Here is a 20,260-nt window from a genome sequence, read left to right as displayed (position 1 = left end):
AGCACCTTATCTCTTTAATGACTTGCTTAGGCTTCCCTATATTTACTGCTTAATGATCGGAAGCATTTAATTTTCAAAGTTTCATTAAAACCCATCTACAAAGCTGATGGATAAGCAATAGTGATTTGTGATAGAAGATGTGGGAAGCCATTAACCTACATAGGTACCAAGGAGAAAAGTAAACAGAGAAGAGAATACTTTTTTTGAAGACAAGTCTCTTCCTATTTGTCATTATTAAACTCCAGCGCATCTGTTCCTGGTTTGATCTTCAATACGGATATGAGGCATTGCCGCCTGGAAATGAAAGTCTAAGATAAGGTAGGATTCTTAAGAGATCTTCATGGAAAAAAAAAAAAAATACCCCAGGTTGCCATTTACTGGGAAGGGGAAATCAATACAAAGACCTAGAAACTTGTGGCGAGAGGACATTTTCTAGGTATAGGTCATAGTTTATCAAGTTGCCTCTTTTGCAATGTAATTTACTTGCTAATAAGACCAACTGACTATACCTGAATACCATGTTATCGTCAAAATGTGATTTTAAAATTCTCTCATTTCTTGTGTGCTTGAGGTTTGCTGGTTTATTCTTCCCGAGCTCGGAGTGGGTAGACAAGGTCGATTTAAAAGAAAATGAATGGTTTTATACTCCTCTTTATTAAAAAACAGGCATCCCAAACGCCACACTGTGCCGTACCCAGAACATGAAAAGGTATTTAAGAAGCAGGCCTACCGTTCTCATCATCTGACTTATTTTCGTTGTCAGAATCGGTCAAAGTAAGGGCTGAGTTCTCACGACTGGACAGGCCGGAACTGCGTCTGGATTTTATCCCTCTCCCCCACAGTCTGATGGCGTGTTCTGGAGACATCCCTCCCTCTGTGTCGGAGTCGGCGTCAGACCCTGTGCTCAGAGAGTAGCCCTGGTGAAGGATCCCCATGTCAGAACAGTAGCCACTTCGGTGCGGGGAGGGCTCACAGATTCCCAGTTCCGCAAGGGTGAAGTTAGTTCCTAAGGTGACAGCAACAGAGAGACTGATTACAAATTGTGAAATGCCTTACAAAGTGGAAATTTATTCTTACAAAGAGCAGACAGGTGTTTTTCCCATCCAAAAAAATCAACCAGATTTCCATGGTATACAGGAATATATGAGCAAGAGTATTGAGGATACTGGGGTAAATTTGAGAGCAAAAAAGTAAACATCTAAGATTAATTTTAACCCTAGGCCACAATGCTCAGATTTTGTTTCAAAAATGTTACAGCATTTACTGTTGTCTAGGTAACACATGTAGCTGAAAAAACATGGAATTTATAGTAATAGCTAACATATACCAAGCACTTACTTTGCTCTGGGCATCTTTTGTTTGGCAACTTCTATTTTATGTTTTTAAGTTTTACAACAGCTTTATGAAGAAGATAATATTATTGTAATCATTTTGTAAGGAAACTGAGGAACAGAGGAACAGAGAATTTAAGTGACTTACCCAAGGTCATACATCTAGATTGTAGCAAAACATGGATCTGATCCTTGAGCAGTCTGTCTTCATGTCAAAGAACCTTAATCCTCCAATAAATGTGAGTGGTGGCCAGGAGACCTGGGTACTGGTCCCAGCTTCCCACTGGTAAGTCTCATTGTGGCAAGTCTCTTACTCCTTGAGCCCCAGTTTTCTCATCTGTAAAATCTGGGTATTAATCTCTTAAATTCCTCTCAGGATCACTGTGTATCTTCCATGTGATAATATACACCAAATTTTTTTTTTTTAAATAAACTATGTAATGTATTATTTAATTCAGCATCCTAGGGATGAAGAGTCAGTCCTTATGTTTTTAAATGATATCAAACAATGTCTCCAACTTAAAACCACAAGTAGGTTTCACCCATGGAGAGTGAATGTGTGTGCAAATGGGAAGCCGAAAATAGGCATTTATTGACCATTTATATGTTACCATGTGTTTGGCATGTGCAGACTGTGTACAGGCTTTAAATCTCATTTAAATATCATAATAGCCCAGCAGTTTAGACGTTGACCATTACCAAGGTCACTCCTAGGCAAGTGGCAGATCCAGGATACACCTCTCATCTGCAGATTCGAAGCATCTGCTCATTCTACAGTGTGAAATAGTCTCAAACAAAAACCAGCCTGGCAACATTTTGGCACAGTGAATGCTCTATCTATCTGTGTTCTTTACTCTTACAGGTTCCTACAAGAAATTGTAAACTTTTGGTGCAAATTAGATGAAATCATGTGGTACATTCTATATACTGACATATAAAGCTGATTTATTTTTTGTCTTTAACCAAGTTATAGACAATGGGGGAAATGCAGTGAAGAAATGCACTTTCGTGCTATTAGTGAGGAAAACCTTATAAATAACACCAAACCCCTGGTTTACTTTGTATATATTGATTATATTAGGGTCATTCCCTATCAATCATATCTCCAAACTTACGATGTAACATAACTACTCTATGATACTCCACATACATGGCATCATTTCTCAGCTTTTATTTTAAAAAGGGTTAAGCAACTGTTTGTATTAACGTCATGTGACTTTAATTTGTAATAGACATGTATTTTTACTCTGAGGTTTTACTTCCCAACTTTGCTACACATTGAAGTTCCACAGCCTTCTTTAGTTAGCTGTGTAAATGGGATCAAACCCAATTTTACACATAATTGCCTCTGCAGAGTGAAACCTATTCATCGGAGAGCTAACCTAAGCAAAACTTCCTGTGGGGATGGGGTGATTTCCTGCTCACTGCGCAGAGAAGAGGGAAGTCCTCATGCCACCAGCACAGTCCTAAGTGCTATTATTTATTCCCTGTGCACATTTTATCATGTTGTCTGAGATCCCTTGCCCAGGCACTCTGTTCCAGTTTGCATCTTTGGTAATTAGGTACTATCTCATCATTGTACACTAAAGTGTATATTTTAGTAGTCTATAAAATGAAAGTTAAGTTCATATATGTCTGATGTTACAATACTTTTCTATTTTTGTTTTCTCAGTCTTCAGTAAATGAATATGAGCATTCTCCCATCTTGTTTTTAGAGCTCATGTTTGCTCTGGACAGGCATGAAATACAACGCTTCCTTTTCCTACAATAAATGAAAACAAGTCAAACAAAAACACACATGTTTTTATTCCACATGTGGGAATTTTTAGCTATACGATTCCATTTGAAATGGAGCGTGTATGTATTAAGGCAAATTTCCTGATGGTTTTCCCACATCTCATTATCTGGAACTAGCTTCAAAGACCTCCTCAGGAAAAGAGAAACATCTGTGTGAGGAAAGAAGCCTCAGTTTTCAGAGCATCCCATGTGCTTTTCAATCTGGGTACCCGAAGTACTAGGCAATAAGCCTAGGGCATGGAAAGCCATGGAATAAATACACTCTCCCTTCTTTGGTTATCAAATTTACTTGACGAGAAGAAATTAAAGTATTATTTTTTTCTGTTAAAACAAACTTGAGATCATCATAAATCAGTTAAAATTTGCACAACTTTTAAAGTAACCACAAATGTTAAGAAACAATGTATTTCAAGAGTTTCAGCTTTAAGTTTACAGCCCGATAAGCCACAAACAAGCAACATTGTAAAGAAAATTGGAGGTAAGGTCCTGAATTCACTGGGGGAAAAAGTAACTATGTTCACACTGGCTTATAGGAAGCCAGGCTTTCGCCTAAATTCATAACAGTTTCCTCAAAAATATTACCTTCTAAACTCCTCACCTTCATCTTCCAGTAGGACCACAGTTCCCCAGTGCTACCCGTTCCTCACAATGCCTAGTTTGGTACCTTTTGTCCTCAACTAACTCAAAGAATAGGAATCTTATTCTAAGTACCTGGGACAGGTTCTGGCCCAAGCATTTTCCAAGTTTGCTGGCTTAACATATGAAGCTGGTAAGCCACATATGGAAAGGAAAAACGGATCTATCATTTATTGAATCATTCAACAAATATTTATCGTTCCTAGTGCTGTGCTAAGCATTGGGGATATAACAGTGAGCCTTATAAAAATGGAGCCTATGACATTTACAGTCTAATCAGGAAAGAGACATTAATCAAAGAATCCCATAAACAAACTACAATTTATACAGTGAGAAATACTATATAGGAAAAGGACAAGGAGCCATGAAAGGTTATCTAGTGATTCAACTGTTCATCCTTTCACAGCTTGGCCAGCAGATGTTCATCTACTGGTAGACTCACTACTTGGAGGGACTGCTAATTTACTCCAGGAAATTATCAGGCCCCCTTCAGTTTGCTCTTACCGTACTGCTCCCAAACATTCCCCTATATACATCGATTTCAGACAAACATTTTTCACATAGTTCCTCTTACAGCACAAAACCCTCATGTCATACTCTTCTGCTCAGAATGTAAATAGCATAGGGGAGTTTTAATACCATGTCAACTTATTGTTTTGCACTTACTTTGCTCATTGATGGAAGGTTGATTTTGCTTTAATTCATCTTGTATAATTATGTCTTTATTAAGCTCCATGGCAGCTTTGAATGGAAGAGAGAGACTAGTCATTGTGTGATTCTTCAAACTAAGATTTCTAGTGGAAAGCAGTCAACATTTCTTTCCTTCTCTACTTTCTTGCAGAAAGATAGAAAGAGTCATCATATTTCAGTATTCATATACATATGTTTACCTTCTATCTGCTTCCAGTCTCTCTGATACCATATTAAAGTGGATCTGGATGATGTTTCAAATGCATTTCATCTCAGGTATGTATTTTATGGTCGCTGCCAATAAACTGCCTGGTGTGGCCCCATGTTATATTATCAAGGCCAAAGCCACTATTTTTATTTAAAAAATCCATATTTATAGGAATTGGAGTATAATTTAGGGTGTTGGGAGAGAACATTAATGTCTAAAAACTGTTAGGTGACCAGGATAGCAGAACACAAGTGTTTAAAAATAATTCTCTTGGTAGGTCTCTTTGTCTTTGAGTTGTCTTTTTCTTGACCATAACTTCAGTGTTTAACCCAGATCCTCTTCAGAACTTTTTTTCAGGTAAATTTGGCAAGAGATATCAAAAATCAGCCTTTGGCCAACTAGTTTTGTTTGGGGACACAATTCAAAGGAAAGATATGGCAGCGTATTGTGATCATGGCTTTATCCTCTAAGTTTTTACCAACTTCTCACACTTTGAAATAACCTTTAACTAGGAGAAGCACATATGTCGCTAAGTCAGAATTATCGTGTCATGGTAATACCAGGGAATACAAATAGCACTGGAAATGTCAGCATTTGAACAGATTTTCTACTATGAGGGCAGGAAGATAAAAGTTAACTTAGTAATAGGGGAGCACAATATAGGAAACTTGTATTACCTAAATGTTCAGTATGCAAGTCCCCTGAATTTAAGAGATGAAATTCCATACATGCGAGCAAAAGTTGTTACAACACGAAAATGGTCACTAATGATCACTTATAAAATTAATCCCCACCATCCCCACCCACTTACTGCTAGTATCTCTTCTCATATCAACCACCCTATCAACATCTCTATCATCAGTTAGTTGCTGATAACAGAAAGTAATATGGTGCCAATGTGAGTTTAAGTTGCAAAGCTTGTGAAGATGCAGATTTCTGTGAAGTCAGTACAAGTGATGCTAAGAAACACTAGGATCATAAGCAAGGCCACATAATTACCATGATCTAACAGAATTAACCTGTGAACAAGAAAAAAATTGAAATGCATGTTGGTGTGATGATGGTTTCTTCAAAAGATGACTTGACGGGCTTCTGATTTTGGATCAAGATAGAATTCCCCATGTCTCTCTACTTGTCCCACTAAGTACGGCCAAACCCCCTGGACAGTACATAGAAAAACTACATAGAAAGAGCTTAAAAGGGGTCTAAAGAAGACAGACTTATTAGGATCCCAGGACCTGAGTAAGGACCTAGTTGTGAGTTCCCTGGGGTTTCTTTTTGCCTTATATACCCCAGACTTGGTGTTGGAGAAATCTGCAAATTAAAAACACCAGTGGAAGCAGGCAAAATAAGCCCAGAGTAAAGCCTCCTGTAAGTTAAGGGTCCTTTCGTACCTCCACAAACACCCCAGGGTGGAATCAAGTGATAAAGCAGAATTTCATCTTCATCCAGTAGGAATGAGCCTTCCCAGACACCTGACAGGAAGGTGTCTTTGGTGGCCATAAGTGCATCCTGGACTTCCATCCCCACCCAGTGGTAATGAAGCACCCCTTCCTCTTCCTGATGGTCTCAGGGAAGAATTAATGTTAAATCTAAATTCACCACCACTGAAGGATTCATGGAAGAACTGTAAAGAGGTGCCCATCTCCCTCTCAACCAGGTTGTTATCTGCAGAGTCCTAGCGAAGACTCTAAAATCCCAGCTTGGCTCAGCAGCAAGACAGCATCCCTTTTCAATCCACACCACCGCCCATCCCCCATCCCCCATCCCAGCCCTGCTTTGTCAAAGTAAGCCAAGTGGGCAACTTGGACTTTCACCTCCATCTGGCAGTTAAGCCTCAGTGTCCCATTTTTCCCACTGGCTTGGTGTCAGAGGAGGCCTGCTGAAACAGAAGATTTAAATAAGATCCAGATTTTCAAAACATAATACAAATAGCCAGGATACAATAAAAAATTACTCATCATACCAAGAATCAGGAAAATCTCAACTTGAACGAGGACTGATAATTATTTAAATAAAAGGTTAATGAACAGTCCTTAGGAAAATTAATGAATTCATCCTTTTTTTTTTTTTTTGCAAAATACAATGCTCTGTGATCATGCTGTAAAATTCAAATATAAAGTGATATACTGTACATGCAATTTTGCCATAAAATGTATATTATGCCTTGCATAAGAATTGTTATTCTTTATCCTTTTGAATAATTACAGCATAGCTGGAATAATAAATTGTATAAACATAAAATAAAATATACTATTGATAATCAATTTTCTTTTTTGAAGATAAAGTTGATTCTATTTTAACATTGATTCCATTTTTAAGTGGCCTTATTTCAGCATCATTTATCCAAAGATAAAGAGAATCTCTTGTAAATAAACATGGGCCACTTTTCCTGAGCAAATGTTAGAGTCTAAATTTTCAAGTCAGAAATGAGTATGAACTCCAAATTTTCCAGCAAGTATTTAAGAAAATGATATAAATTATAATATTATAGTTCTTTTTTTATCACAGTAAGTGGAGTAATTTGATCTGATACCGTAAGTTTTTGCAACAGAGAGTTATCAAGAAAAATATGGCAATTATAAGTGATGTGGTAATTTTTATTTTTGATTAATCAAAAATGTACCACCAAATTGTTTCCTGATATTTAATATCAATACCTTATCTTGAAATTTGAGAAATTATTGATATGTTCAAGCTACACAAAATAATCACTTACCAAAAACTTACCAATATTACCTAAAATAATATTTTCAAGCAATCTAAAATCTACATATCTATAAATGCATTGATAACAATTTTGAAAACTACTGAAGAGACTACTCATGAATTCAAATGTTTTATGCTCGTGTATACTAAAATTCTTCACATAAACTCCTTCTTAATGCCCTTCTAAAGTTCATCTGATTTTACATACTCAGATATTTTCCCAAATGTTGACAAAATTGTTCATGAAAAATCCTGTGGCTTAAAACTACAGAGGTGGTGTACATGCATTATTATTCATAAAATTTTAAGCCAAATGTTTATATTTCAAAAATTCACTCTAAGAATAATACTTTTCTCTCATGTATGGCTCCTAACATGTTAATATTTTGATATTCTAAACTTTCAGATTATTTTAAACTCTCCCTAAATGCATGATATGTCACAACTTTCATAATTTTTAACTAGAATCATTCCAGTGTGAATAAACACATTCTGAATCAAGGAAACATCAAAATAGCTAGTGACGATAGGAGAGTTTCCAGTATCCTTGGTTGCTCTGTAAGCTTTATAACTTCAAAGAGAAAGGTGAATGTGGCATTCTCCTCTGATATGGTGGCCTTTTCACTGCTCCAGGCTGAACAAAGCCCGATTTGGAAAACCCAAAGCAGCCACAACAAAAGGTTCAGCTGGACTACTGCCAGTTCATAAATAGAAATGAAACACCAGTAACCTAGCTAGCTGGAGATTCTTTTCTGCTGATGACAACACTAAACAGATAAAAATTGAATTCTGGTATTAAAAACTGTACCTATCAGTTACCCTATATAACAGCATTACCAAGGTGTAGAGTCATCTGACCATGTGGGACTCTGCCTCTGCAAACAAATTTTTTTTTTGGGGGGGGGGATAGGAAAAAATAAATAAAAGGACAATAGTGAGTTAGCTGCAATAGTCTAGCTGTCCTCTGTTTGGGAACAACTACTAGGTTAGCTTACATTTATGGAGGACTTCACAGTGTGGCAGGCACTGTTCTACATGCTTTCGTGTACAGTTTTCAAATTAATAAGGATGACAGCCCTATAAAATAGTCACTATATAGGCGAGGGTTAAAGTGGGAATTCCAGAGTCTGTCTTAAAAATACTTGACCATAACTTCTTAGAATTATTTCTTCTGATGAGTCTCCATTTACTCATTCATAAAATAAACATAAAAATAGCACCCACCTTCATAGGGCTGTTGTGAGCAATGAATTAGACAAGGCAGGTAAAAATGGTCCTTAGGATATTGCCTGCCATAGAATAACTTTATAACAAACATAGCTATTGTGATGATCATCAGTTTACAGATGCAGAAACTTTATTTTTTAATTATAATTCTTATAATTTAATTTATATAATTTATATTTTAAAATTAAAATTATAATTTAATTATAATTACTAACATTTTCTATTTTCTCTTGAGTTGATTCAGAAAGTTTGGGAACTATCTATATTTCTAGGAATATGCTCATTTCATCTATGTTTTCAAATGAATTGGCACAAAGTTATCCACGTATTTTTGAATCTTTTTAAATTTCTGCTAGATTTGTAGAATGTTGTCTTTATTTTCATTCTTGACGTCACTTATTTGTGCTTTTTCTTTTTAAAAATATTTTTTAAAATTTTCATTTGAGTATAGTTGACACACATTACATTAATTTCAAGTGTGCAGTATAGTGATTCAACATCTCTGTGTTAAGCTCTGCTCACCACAAGTGTGGCTACCGTGTGTCACCATCCACTATTACAATGTCATTGACTATATTCCCTATGCTGTGTCTTTTATTCCTGTGACTTATTCATTTCATAACTGAAAACCTGTATCTCCTACTCCCCTTCTTTCATTTTGGTCATCTTCCCTACCTTCTTCCTTCTGGGAACCATCAGTTTGATCTCTGTATTTATAGATCTGATTCTGCTTTTTGTTTATCATTTATTTTGTTTTTTAGATTCCACACATGAGTGAAATCATACAGCACTTGTTTTTCTCAGTATGATTCATTTCACTTAGCATAATACCCTCTAGAGCCATCCACATTGTCACAAATGGCAAAAAACAAAAACAAAAACTCATCTTTTTTATAATGGGCTATATAATATTCTTGCGAGCGTTTGTGTGTGTGTGTGTGTGTGTGTGTGTGTATACACCACATCTTCCTTATTAGAGATACCATATGATCCAATAATTCCACTGCTGGGAATTTACCCAAAGAAAGTCAAAACACTAATTTGAAAAGATATATGCATCCCTGTGTTTATTGCAGCAATATTTATAATAACCAAGGCATGGCAGCCACCTAAATGTCCATCAATAGATGGATGTACTTTCTTTCTTTTAACTGGATTGGTTTCACCAATGATTGGTTTTGTCTTTCAAAAAACAAATTTTTGCTTTTCTGATTCTGTGTATGTTTTTAATTTATTAACTTCTACCCTTATATATAGAAATTATTCTTTTCCCCTCTTTTGAGTTTATTCAACTGTTCTTTTCCATAGCTCTAAAATTTGAATCTTTATGTCATTAGTGTTCATCCACTCTTCTTTTTTTACTATGAATATTTCAGACTATATATTTTTCTGTAAGCACCACTTTAAGCACCATTTTACTACATCTCTCAAGTTTTGATTCACAGTAGTTTCATTGTTGTTTAGATCTAAACATTTTATACATCTACTGAACCTATTTATTAAGTTTCCAAATGTATTGTGATATTTTGTATATATTTCTGTTTTTGATTTCTAATTTAACTGTATTTGGCTAGAGAGCAAAATTTTTTTTTTCAAAGATTTTTATTTATTTATTTGACAGAGAGAGACAGCGAGAGAGGGAACACAAGCAGGGGGAGTGGGAGAGGGAGAAGCAGGCTCCCCGTGGAGCAGGGAGCCCGATGCGGGGCTCGATCCCAGAACCCTGGGATCATGACCTGAGCCGAAGGCAGACGCTTAACGACTGAGCCACCCAGGCGCCCCGAGAGCAAAATTTTTATGTTACTAAATCTTTGAACAATTTTGAAATTTGTTTTATAGACTGATAAACTTTGTATTATATATGTATCTGAGAAGAACACAGGTTCTCTAATTATTGAGTGTAATATTCCAGATATGTCAATTAGACCAAATTATTAATCATGTGTTCACTACCTCTATATGGTACTAATTCTTGTCTATCATTTGCTGTTTGCTTGTCTTATCAATAACTGAAAGATATGATAAAATTTCCTATTATAATGGTGTTTGTCCCCATAGTTTTATCAATATTTGCTTTTACCCATTACAGATGTATTTGGGTTTAGAATTATTATATCTTTCTGATGGATTATTGATTACCCATATCAATTACTGATTATCATGACTATGTAGTGACTCTATCTCTAATAAACATTCTTGAGATAATAGCTGATTTTAATATTAGTTATATTTTATAAGGAATTTGTCCCTTTCATCTAAATTACTATAGTTTATGACACTACCTTTGAATATGTGTAGGATCTATAACAATAGCCCTTATTTTATTCTGGATTTGGAGTATTTGTATATTCTCTCTTTTTTCTTGATCATTCTTGCTAGGGGTTTATCAATTTTATCAATTTTTTCAAAGGACCAGCTTTTGGCTTTAGTATTTTCTTTTATTGTTTATTTTCTATTTCTTTAATTTTTGCTCTTATCTCGATTGTTCTTCTTAACCTAACACTGGGTTTTATTTGTTCATTCTTTTCTAGTTTTTTTTTTCCTTTTCTAGGCTCTTGAGGTAGAAATATAAATCACTGATTTAAAAACACTATTTCTTAAACAATCAAGCCTAATAATCTTCCTATTCACCTACATCCCACAAATTTGATTATGTTGTACTTTCATTATAATTCAATTCCAAATATTTTCTAGTTTCTCTTGTACTTTTATATCACATGGGTTACTTAGAAGTGTGTAATTTTATTTCTACATATCTGGACTTGTCTAGATTTCTTATCATTATTGATTTCTCATTTAAGTACTTGATGGACAAAGAACAAACTCTCTAGGATTTCCTCTTGAAATTCACTGAAACTTACTTTGTAGCTCAGAATACAGTATATGCTGCTGAATGTTTCACTGGAAGATAAAGTGTATTCTACAGCTGTGTATAGTGTTCTATAAATATCTATTTGGTCAAGAGAAATAACAATGTTGTTCTCTAGATCCTTACTGATAATTTTGGGCTAGCTCTTCTATTAGTTACAGAGGAAAGGGTTGAATCTGTAACTAAGTATGGGTTTTTTCTTTCTCCCCCTTTACAATTGTCAATTTTTCTCCTCCTCCTCTTCTTTTCTCTTCTTTTTCAAACTGTTATTAGACACATATACTTTTACATCTCCAGGGTGAACTGACACTTTTATCATTTCCAATATCCATCTTTTTCTCTGTAATACTGCTTGCCTTAAAGCCTATTTTCTTGATAGAAAATACTCAAGACAGCTTTCTTAAGTTTACTGTATGTAGTAAACATATTGTACATCTATTTCTGTTCCTTTCAACTTTTCTGTGTTTTTGTATTTAAAAATATGTCTCTCGTAGACCACATATATTTGGGACTTGCTATTTATCTGACAACCTTTTCCTTTCCATTGGTATGACAGTCCATTTATATTAATGTAATTATTGACATGGCTGGATGTAGGTTCATCATTTTGTCATGTTTTTTCTATCCATCCCTTTTTTGCCATTCCTTTCTATATTTCCTTTCCCACCTTCACTTGGGTTAATAATTTTTTTAATTTCATTTTAATTTTTCTATTGATATTTTAGTTATCTCCTCAAATAATTTATAGTGGTTTCTCTAGGGATTATAATATGTATGCCTTGTCAGTCTATTCAGAGTTCTAATATGCTGTTCCTTCAATTTCTGCAGTTTCATCATTTCTCTATTCTAAAAATTTCTCAGTCATTGCCTATTAAATATTCACTTACTTGTATACTGTTTATTCTTTTCACTAATTAAACAAGTATTATCCTTCTCTCTAAATGTCTCTATTATATTTTTAATCTCTTTTCTCTCGGTGCCGTCTCTTGCTAATTTCTTCTTGTTATTTTTTCCAGTTGACTAATTCTCTCTTTAATTGTGCCTAATCTCATATTTACTGTATGAACTCAACTATTTTTTCAACAATTATGTATTTCATTTATAAAACTTACATAGCTTTTTAAGTGTTTCTGTTCAGTTTTTCTATTATCATCTTACTTGCTAATTTGCATATTATACATTTGAAAGTACAGATCCAACAAATTATAATGTTTTAGGACTTCAAAGATGAAAATTGGTTGTTTGTTGATTTGCTTGCTCTTAATTATGAAGGTTTGTTTTCTTATGTACTTAATTATATTTATTTTAGCTGACATTGGTTTATTTTAATTTTTGAAAATCACAAGGGCCTCAGATGAAGATTTGTATTTGCTTCTGTCTAAGACATGTGGTAGTATTAATCACATACCCTTTTTAGGATTCCTGGTTAGTGCAAGAATCTCAGTTTCATGTCCTTCTTGCTCTAAGTCCAAGGTCCAATGTCCCAAATGCAGATCTGATATTAGTCCTTGCTCTCAGTGAAGACCTACCAGAAGCATGCAGTTCAAGCTTCAGATTTCTGGCTTTAGCTCATTTTTGGTTTTTATTTTGTTTTATTTTAGCTGTTTGGAGATTTGTCTTACTTACTGTGAGGACTATATTATGTTTGCTTTGATCAAGCTATTCAATATTCCTATTTTTCAGTTTTCTCAATTGTAAAATGGAGGAAATTATAGCAGTACTTGCCTCTGGGCATTGTGTCAGAGAGTATATATATTTAGAATATTCCAGAACAAAGTCAAAAGTCAATAAATATTAGCTATTATTAATATTACTATTACCATGTTACTAGTAAGCGTAAAAATGCAAAATGATGGACATGATTCCCTTTTCTAATTTTTCCTACCTCTACACAAACAGAATACTTTTCCAGCTAAACTGTAGTCTATTTAGATATATTTAATGTTTATTCTATTAATTAAGGTAACGTTCTAGTTTCTTGAAAATGGAGAATATTTGATTTGTCAGTAAAGACGCTACCAACATTAACTAAAATTTTGACAAAGACATGACATTTGCATTCTCAGCACTCATGAAGGTCCCTGTCTCTATCATGCACTTGATGTTTTGAAAACATTTTGACTTTCCCATCACTGAAGGATTATTCTAGATCTCAAGAGTTAATTAACTAATCTACAGTCTGACATCTTGTGAGATGGATAGATTGCAGTCTATCACCAGGTGAATATATGTATAGCAGACATTTTGTTCAGTAACTAATCAGAGTCTACTTTGTAACCACAAATATTGGGGAGAAATGTTAATGATATACTCTTGTTTGTAAATCAATTCCTTTAAATCAACTGCTTCATTACCAATTACTGCTAGGATTTAGATACTTGTTTGAAACTATGTTAAGCATCCAGGCACAGAGATTATAGAGAATGGCAAGACCATAGTTTCTTAGTGCCTGTTAGCATCATTAAACAGGGAGAGGATAATTGAAACTGAATCAAGAGTTTTCCTTTTCCTCCTTTCCCACCTTGCTTCCTGTGTTCCAAACACATGTCGTAGGTTACAAGTACATGTAAAGCCTTAATTACATTTAGCATCTGGCAGCTGTTGACTTACAGAGAGTTGTTGAGTCACATAAACTCAAAGTCAAAAGGAAATTCAGGAATAGAAGGCAGAAGCTTGCTCAATGGAGTAAAAAAATCTTATATCATCACAGCTGAAATACTCTACCATCAGCACTATTATGTTCATGGTGTGAGTGATGCTGTAACTAATCAGTTTCGGCAATACCAGAGACTAACTTGCCACTAAAATACTTCATTCCCAATGTGGTTTGAGCCATCAACTAAAGGGCCTTACAAGCATTGCTTTTAACAAGTGATGGATTCATTCACATACAATGGAGACAACAGCTTTACAAGGATTTTAGCATATCTAGAGGCATCAACTGATAACTCTTTAAAAACAAGATCTTCACACTATCCACTCAAAACTGTTATTACCAAAGTTAGATGTGTCAAGTAGTTTAGTTTATACAGTGCTTACTTTTGGAGGAAATAAGTCTCCCGAGAAACCAGCAAGAAGAAATACAAACCTTTAATACTGGCCGCCATTAGCCACATATTGGCAATTTTATGAGTAGAGAATTAACAGAAATAACCGCCTTGGGTCTTAATAGAGATAGACCTCAAAATCCAATTGTCAAGCTACAAAAGCATAATAAGAAAAATATAATGGCTGCTATATGTTGTTTTTACATACATAATACTAACAAGATAAATCTGAACTGGAAAAACATACACCAAATTCTTCATAGCAATTATTTCTGGCAATACAGAGAGAAGAATGCAATGGTGGGGGAGTGAGTAGAGGGAGGAAAGAGGATTTGAAACAAATTTGACAAAATATTAACACTTGTTAATTACAGGGGATGAGTACTGTGTACTTTATTCTCTGTACTTTTCTCTGATTTAAAGTTTTTTTTTCTAAAAATTAAAATAATTGAAAAATAGAAGTCTTGGACAGTCTATTTTTATCACATACTTAAAAATAAATATCGTAATTTTTCTATTAAGTCATGTCTTTCAACATTTTATGGTTACATTTTGAAATAAACTACAAAGAAATGCCTCTGCTTGCATGTCTATTTAACATCTAGCCAATCAGGAATAAAATTATGAAGCAAAAGTAAAAGCAACCAATAGATAAATAAACTGTGATACATCCATACAATGGAATATTTTTCAGGAATAAAAAGAAAAGAGCCATCAAGCCATGAAAAGACATGGAGGAAACTTAAATGTATATTACTAAGTAAAAGAAGCCAATCTGAAAAGTCTACATACTGTACGATTCCAACTATATGACATTCTAGAAAAGGCAAAACTATGGAGATGGTAAAATGATCCGTGGTTGCCAGGGATTCAGCAGGGAGAGATGAATACGTGGAGCACAGACAATTTTTAGGGCAGTGAAAATACTCTGTATGATATTATAATGATGGACACATGTCATTTTACATTTGCCCAAACCCATAGAACTTATAGCATCAAGACTGAAGTGTAATGTAAACTATGGACTTTGGGTGATAATGATGTGCCAATGCAGGTTGATCAGGTGTAATAAATGTTTATTTATCACTCTGGTAGGGAATGCTGATAATGGAAGAGGCTATGCATGTGTGGGGGAAGGAGGTATATGGTATATCTCTGTTCCTTCCCCCTCAATTTTGCTGTGAACCTATAATTGCTCTAACAAAATATTCTTAATTTTTTAAAAAAAGTACATGCAAACAAATCATTACATGACAGGTATATTGCCAGGAAACTGATGTACTTTTCTCCCTAGGAGAAACTCTCTAGATCCTTGTGATTAAGAACACACCAGAAGCAAGTAATCCAGAATCTGAATCCCTATTCCACCACTTATGGTCTGATGATGCTCAAGTTAATTAGTTCCTCCACCCTTGATCTTCAGTCTCCACATCAATAAAATAGATTTAATAATATCTATATTCATAAGGCTATGGAGACCGCTAACTTCATGGGAGCAGAAACATGAATACATGAGAGGAGATATAAACCTAAAAGAAGGGAATCTAGGCAAGTAGAACAAAGGTAAAGAGTCTCATTCATTCATTCATTCATTCATTCAATATTTATTAAGTGCTTATTAACTGCTAAACACTGTTCTGCAGGCTTGGGATATATCGGAAAACAAAAGAGAAAGATCTCTGTCCTAGTGGAGCTTATATTTTAGCTGGGGCAAACAGATATTAAACAGTTAACATAATGAATAAGTGTGTAGCATCCTCAAAGGTGGTAAGTACTATGAAAAGAAAACAGAAAATAGAGTGGTGAAAGCCTTTTGTATTTTGAATAATTTGATCTAGGAAGGCCTTACTGAGAAGATGACATTTAAACAAAGACTTGAAGAAGTTGAAAGAGTCAGCCTTTCCAATACCTGGGGCAAAAGGAAACCATCAGTGTAAAGGTTCCAGGCAGAAATGTGCCTGGCATGTCCCAGGAACAGCGAGAGGAACTTTGTGGCTGGAATGCAGTGAACAAAGATGCCAACTTATGAGAAAGGGCCAGAGAGTTAATGAGAGCTGAGTTCTAAAGGGCTTTGAGAGTGATTTTAAGGACATTTATCTTTACTAAGAGGGAAACAGAGAGCCATTGTGTTGTTTTCGGGGAGAGGGGTGACACTGTCTAATTTTTATTTTTAAAGGATTGTTCTGTTAGATTAGAATACTGAAGGAGGGGAATAAGAACAGAATCAAAGAGACCACTCAGAATGCATTTGTAAGAGATGACCACAGCCTATTCTGGTTGTAAGGAGCAAAGTGGTGGGCAGAGTGGGATTTCCTAATGGATTGTATGTAGGGTATGGCAGAAAGAGTTGAATGTGACAATGTTTTTGTTTTTGTTTTTTAAAGATTTATTTATTTGACAGAGAGAGACACAACGAGAGAGGGAACACAAGCAGAGGGAGAGGGAGAAGCAGGCTTCCCGCCGAACAGGGAGCCTGATGTGGGGCTCGATCCCAGGACCCTGGGACCATGACCTGAGCCAAAGGCAGACACCCAACGACTGAGCTACCCAGGTGCCCCCATGACAATGTTTTTGAACTGAAAATCAGAAGAAGGAGTTGCCATTAATTGTGATGGGGAAGACACATACAGACCAAGATTTCAATCCTGGATATCTGAGTTTGAACTACATATTAGACATATAAATGGAGATGCTGAGTAGGCAGTTGGATATATAAAAGATATAGATATGTAAGTGATATAGATTTGGGAGTCACTGGCATGTAGATTCTGTTTAGTGCCACGGAGCTGGACGACATCGCAGTGTGGAATAACTCTACACAGAAAAGAATATCAAGGACTGAGCCCTAAGTCACTTTTATATTCAGAGTTTGGAGCAAAGAGGAGGAAGCTGTAAAGGAGTATGAAAATGAACAACCAGTGCAGTAGGAGGAAAGCCACGAGCATATGCTAGAATAGAATCTAAGTAATGAAAGTGTATCAAAGAGTAAGGGGCAATTAACTGTTTCAAACATTGCTGACAGATTGCTAAGATGAGAATCGAGAATGTGACATGAAGATATAGCAATATGGTAATCACTAGTGACGCTGGTGAAAAACAAACAAACAAACAAACACCAAAAAGAGTTATGTGGAGGGGTATATGTGATAATCTGATTGGACTGTGTTTATAAGAAAATAGGGGAGAAGAATCAGTGGCAATAAGACAAACACATCATCTGAGATGTGCTACAATAAGGATTGAAGGAATGTAGTGGTAGCTGATGGAAAAAATAAGTGAACAGAAGTTGGGGGAAGGTCACAGCATGTTTGTATGCTGGTAGGAATGAAAGGATGGTTCATTTAGGAAAGAGAGGTGGGAGAGCTCTTGATGCAACATTCTTGAGTAGATCAGTGGGACACTGATCTTGCACACAAGTGGGGGTTTCACCTGGGATAAGAGTAGAGATTGTTCATTTATAGTGATAGGAGGGAAGGCAGAGCCTGTGGGTGCAGTTGGTGGGAGTGGGGAGATGGTAGATGCGGATTTGGGAGTTTGCCACTAATTGAGGATGGGAAGGAGGTGCCGGAGGCTTAGGAGAGAGCAGGGGAGGATAAAGCAGGCATCTAAGATTGTGAGGCCAGGTATAGATCAGACAGCTTAGTGCAACTGCAGAGCAGAATTAAGGGACCACTTGAAATTTAATAAACTTCCAAAACTTCTGGGACAAATTTATTACAGTGCACATGTAACAATGAACTCATCATTCACCAGGGCTGCTTTGATTTGCATAAAAAATTAAATTATGGTGACTATATTCAGTTCTTTTTTTTTTTAATATTTTATTTATTTGAGAGAGAGAGAATGAGAGAGAGCGAGTACATGAGAGAGGGGAGGGTCAGAGGGAGAAGCAGACTCCCCGCCGAGCAGGGAGCCCGATGCGGGACTCAATCCCGGGACTCCGGGATCATGACCTGAGCCGAAGGCAGTCGCTTAACCAACTGAGCCACCCAGGCACCCTATATTCAGTTCTTAAAAATGAGAAAATATTGGGCACCTGGGTGGCTCAGTCGGTTAAGCGGCTGCCTTTGGCTCAGGTCATGATCCCAGAGCCCTGGGATCGAGTCCCGCATCAGGCTCCCTGCTCTGCAGGGAGCCTGCTTCTCCCTCTCCCTCTGCCTACTTGTGTTCTCCTTCTCTCTGTCAAATAAATAAATAAAATCTTTTTTAAAAAATGAGAAAATATTAAATGCAATGTAAAAACACTGTTATTAAAATGAATGGTTCTTATGTTAGGGGGAAAAGTAGAGTAATTAGGGTGATGTGTTATATGTGGACCAATTTATTCCTTACGTGTAAATGTAACTATAAATTCTGAACCCATAGAAGTTAATTCATATTATATCACAAACTTCTACTTTTCATCAGATGGTTGTACCATTTTTTCAGACAAGAAGTCTTTGTCTCAAAATATTGAAATTCACTTTTTTAGATCCATGGGTGAATATGACAAGAAGACATGTCAATTTCAATAGCCCCAGGGCCAACTTACACAGTACAGTCACTAGGGCCATAACACCTTCAAGGGCCCACAGAAATAGTTTAATTTCTTTTAAAATCAGAAAAAAAACCTTTAGTTTGTAGAAAATGTTTTAATCTTTAACAATAATTTGTTTGTCTTTATATTACATAGTTGTAACTATAATATCAAATATTTTTTAGGGAGGAAGGGGCCAACAAAGGCAATAGTGCCTAAGGTCCATGAAAGTTATGGTGCAGCACTGCATCCTCCAGAAAATCCTTCCTCGTGTATGGAAGGCCAAAATCACAATGAATCAAAACATCAGCCTCCTCAAAGGATTTTAAAATGAAATGTGGACTGCGCTCTAATAGTGTTCCTATCCTGAAACGCACAAAGAACATCATCCCCTGCACAGACATCAAGTGCTCTGGCCACTTGGCTGCTCCAGAGGCACAGGAGAGTGCCTGGTCTCCGTTTTCAGGTGTTCTGGCAAAGCTATGCCCAGAGTTAATATCATCCTGCCTCTTCTAATTAGTAGAACAACTGTTCAGTCATTACAGATGACTTCCTTGGCATTCCTCATTTTCCCAAAATATCTCCCAGAATCCAGTGACTATACTATCTATCTCCTCCATTTGGTATTCAGAGGGCACATTTATTGAAGATTTTCAAAGCAAACTGCCTTATGAATCAACATCATCCATGGAAAGTTGCAAGAATTACCTCCCCCAAGTAGCAGAAAAGCAGGGGGGTTCCTGAGCTTTCCAGAAATCACAAAGCATATCTCTGACAGAACTGAGAACTGAGATACATCTCTCTTGCCTCTCCCTGCCTTAAACAGAAAAAAAAAAAATCAGTGGTCACTCCTGGTAGACTGCTTCCTTCCTAGAAAGCCAACTTTTCCCAGCAAAACTGCTACTTCTCTGGAATGATGGGCAATGAAATCCAATGTGACACTTAATTGTTCTCTACCGAGATGTTTCTCTTTGCTGAGGTTTTTCCAGGTGCTTTATGAAAAACATTTGCACTACCTGGCACTTTGTGAGCCTTCCTCTGAGAACCTTTCCCTTATTAAGATAGCTTTGCTTTCAAAGGGGACATTGGTTTTGTTTGCTCACTCATAGCCCATGAACAGACCACCAGGGAAATTGCTGCTTCACTGGCGTTAAGTCCCACGTGCCTATGTCACAAGGGGTTAGGAGCCTCATTAATTCCTGTGCTCTCATTTCAGGTTGTTTAGGGATC

At 36.0% G+C, this 20,260-nt stretch overlaps 1 protein-coding gene across 1 annotated transcript in view; it reads right to left on the bottom strand.

The window, feature by feature from the left end:
• The window catches only part of TENM2 (teneurin transmembrane protein 2), a 1,103,161-nt gene that overhangs the window by 839,519 nt on the left and 243,382 nt on the right, over nucleotides 1-20,260 (bottom strand). The window contains exon 3 of the mRNA XM_081826284.1: nucleotides 731-1,006. Within this exon, the coding sequence (XP_081682410.1) occupies nucleotides 731-1,006 (276 nt within the window). The remainder of the gene's footprint in view (nucleotides 1-730; nucleotides 1,007-20,260) is intronic.

The sequence above is a fragment of the Leptonychotes weddellii genome, chromosome 7, assembly GCF_054177405.1.
Source record: "Leptonychotes weddellii isolate Sample4059 chromosome 7, ASM5417740v2, whole genome shotgun sequence".
Taxonomy (NCBI): Eukaryota; Metazoa; Chordata; class Mammalia; order Carnivora; family Phocidae; genus Leptonychotes; species Leptonychotes weddellii.
This window is presented reverse-complemented; position numbering and strand designations above follow the sequence as displayed.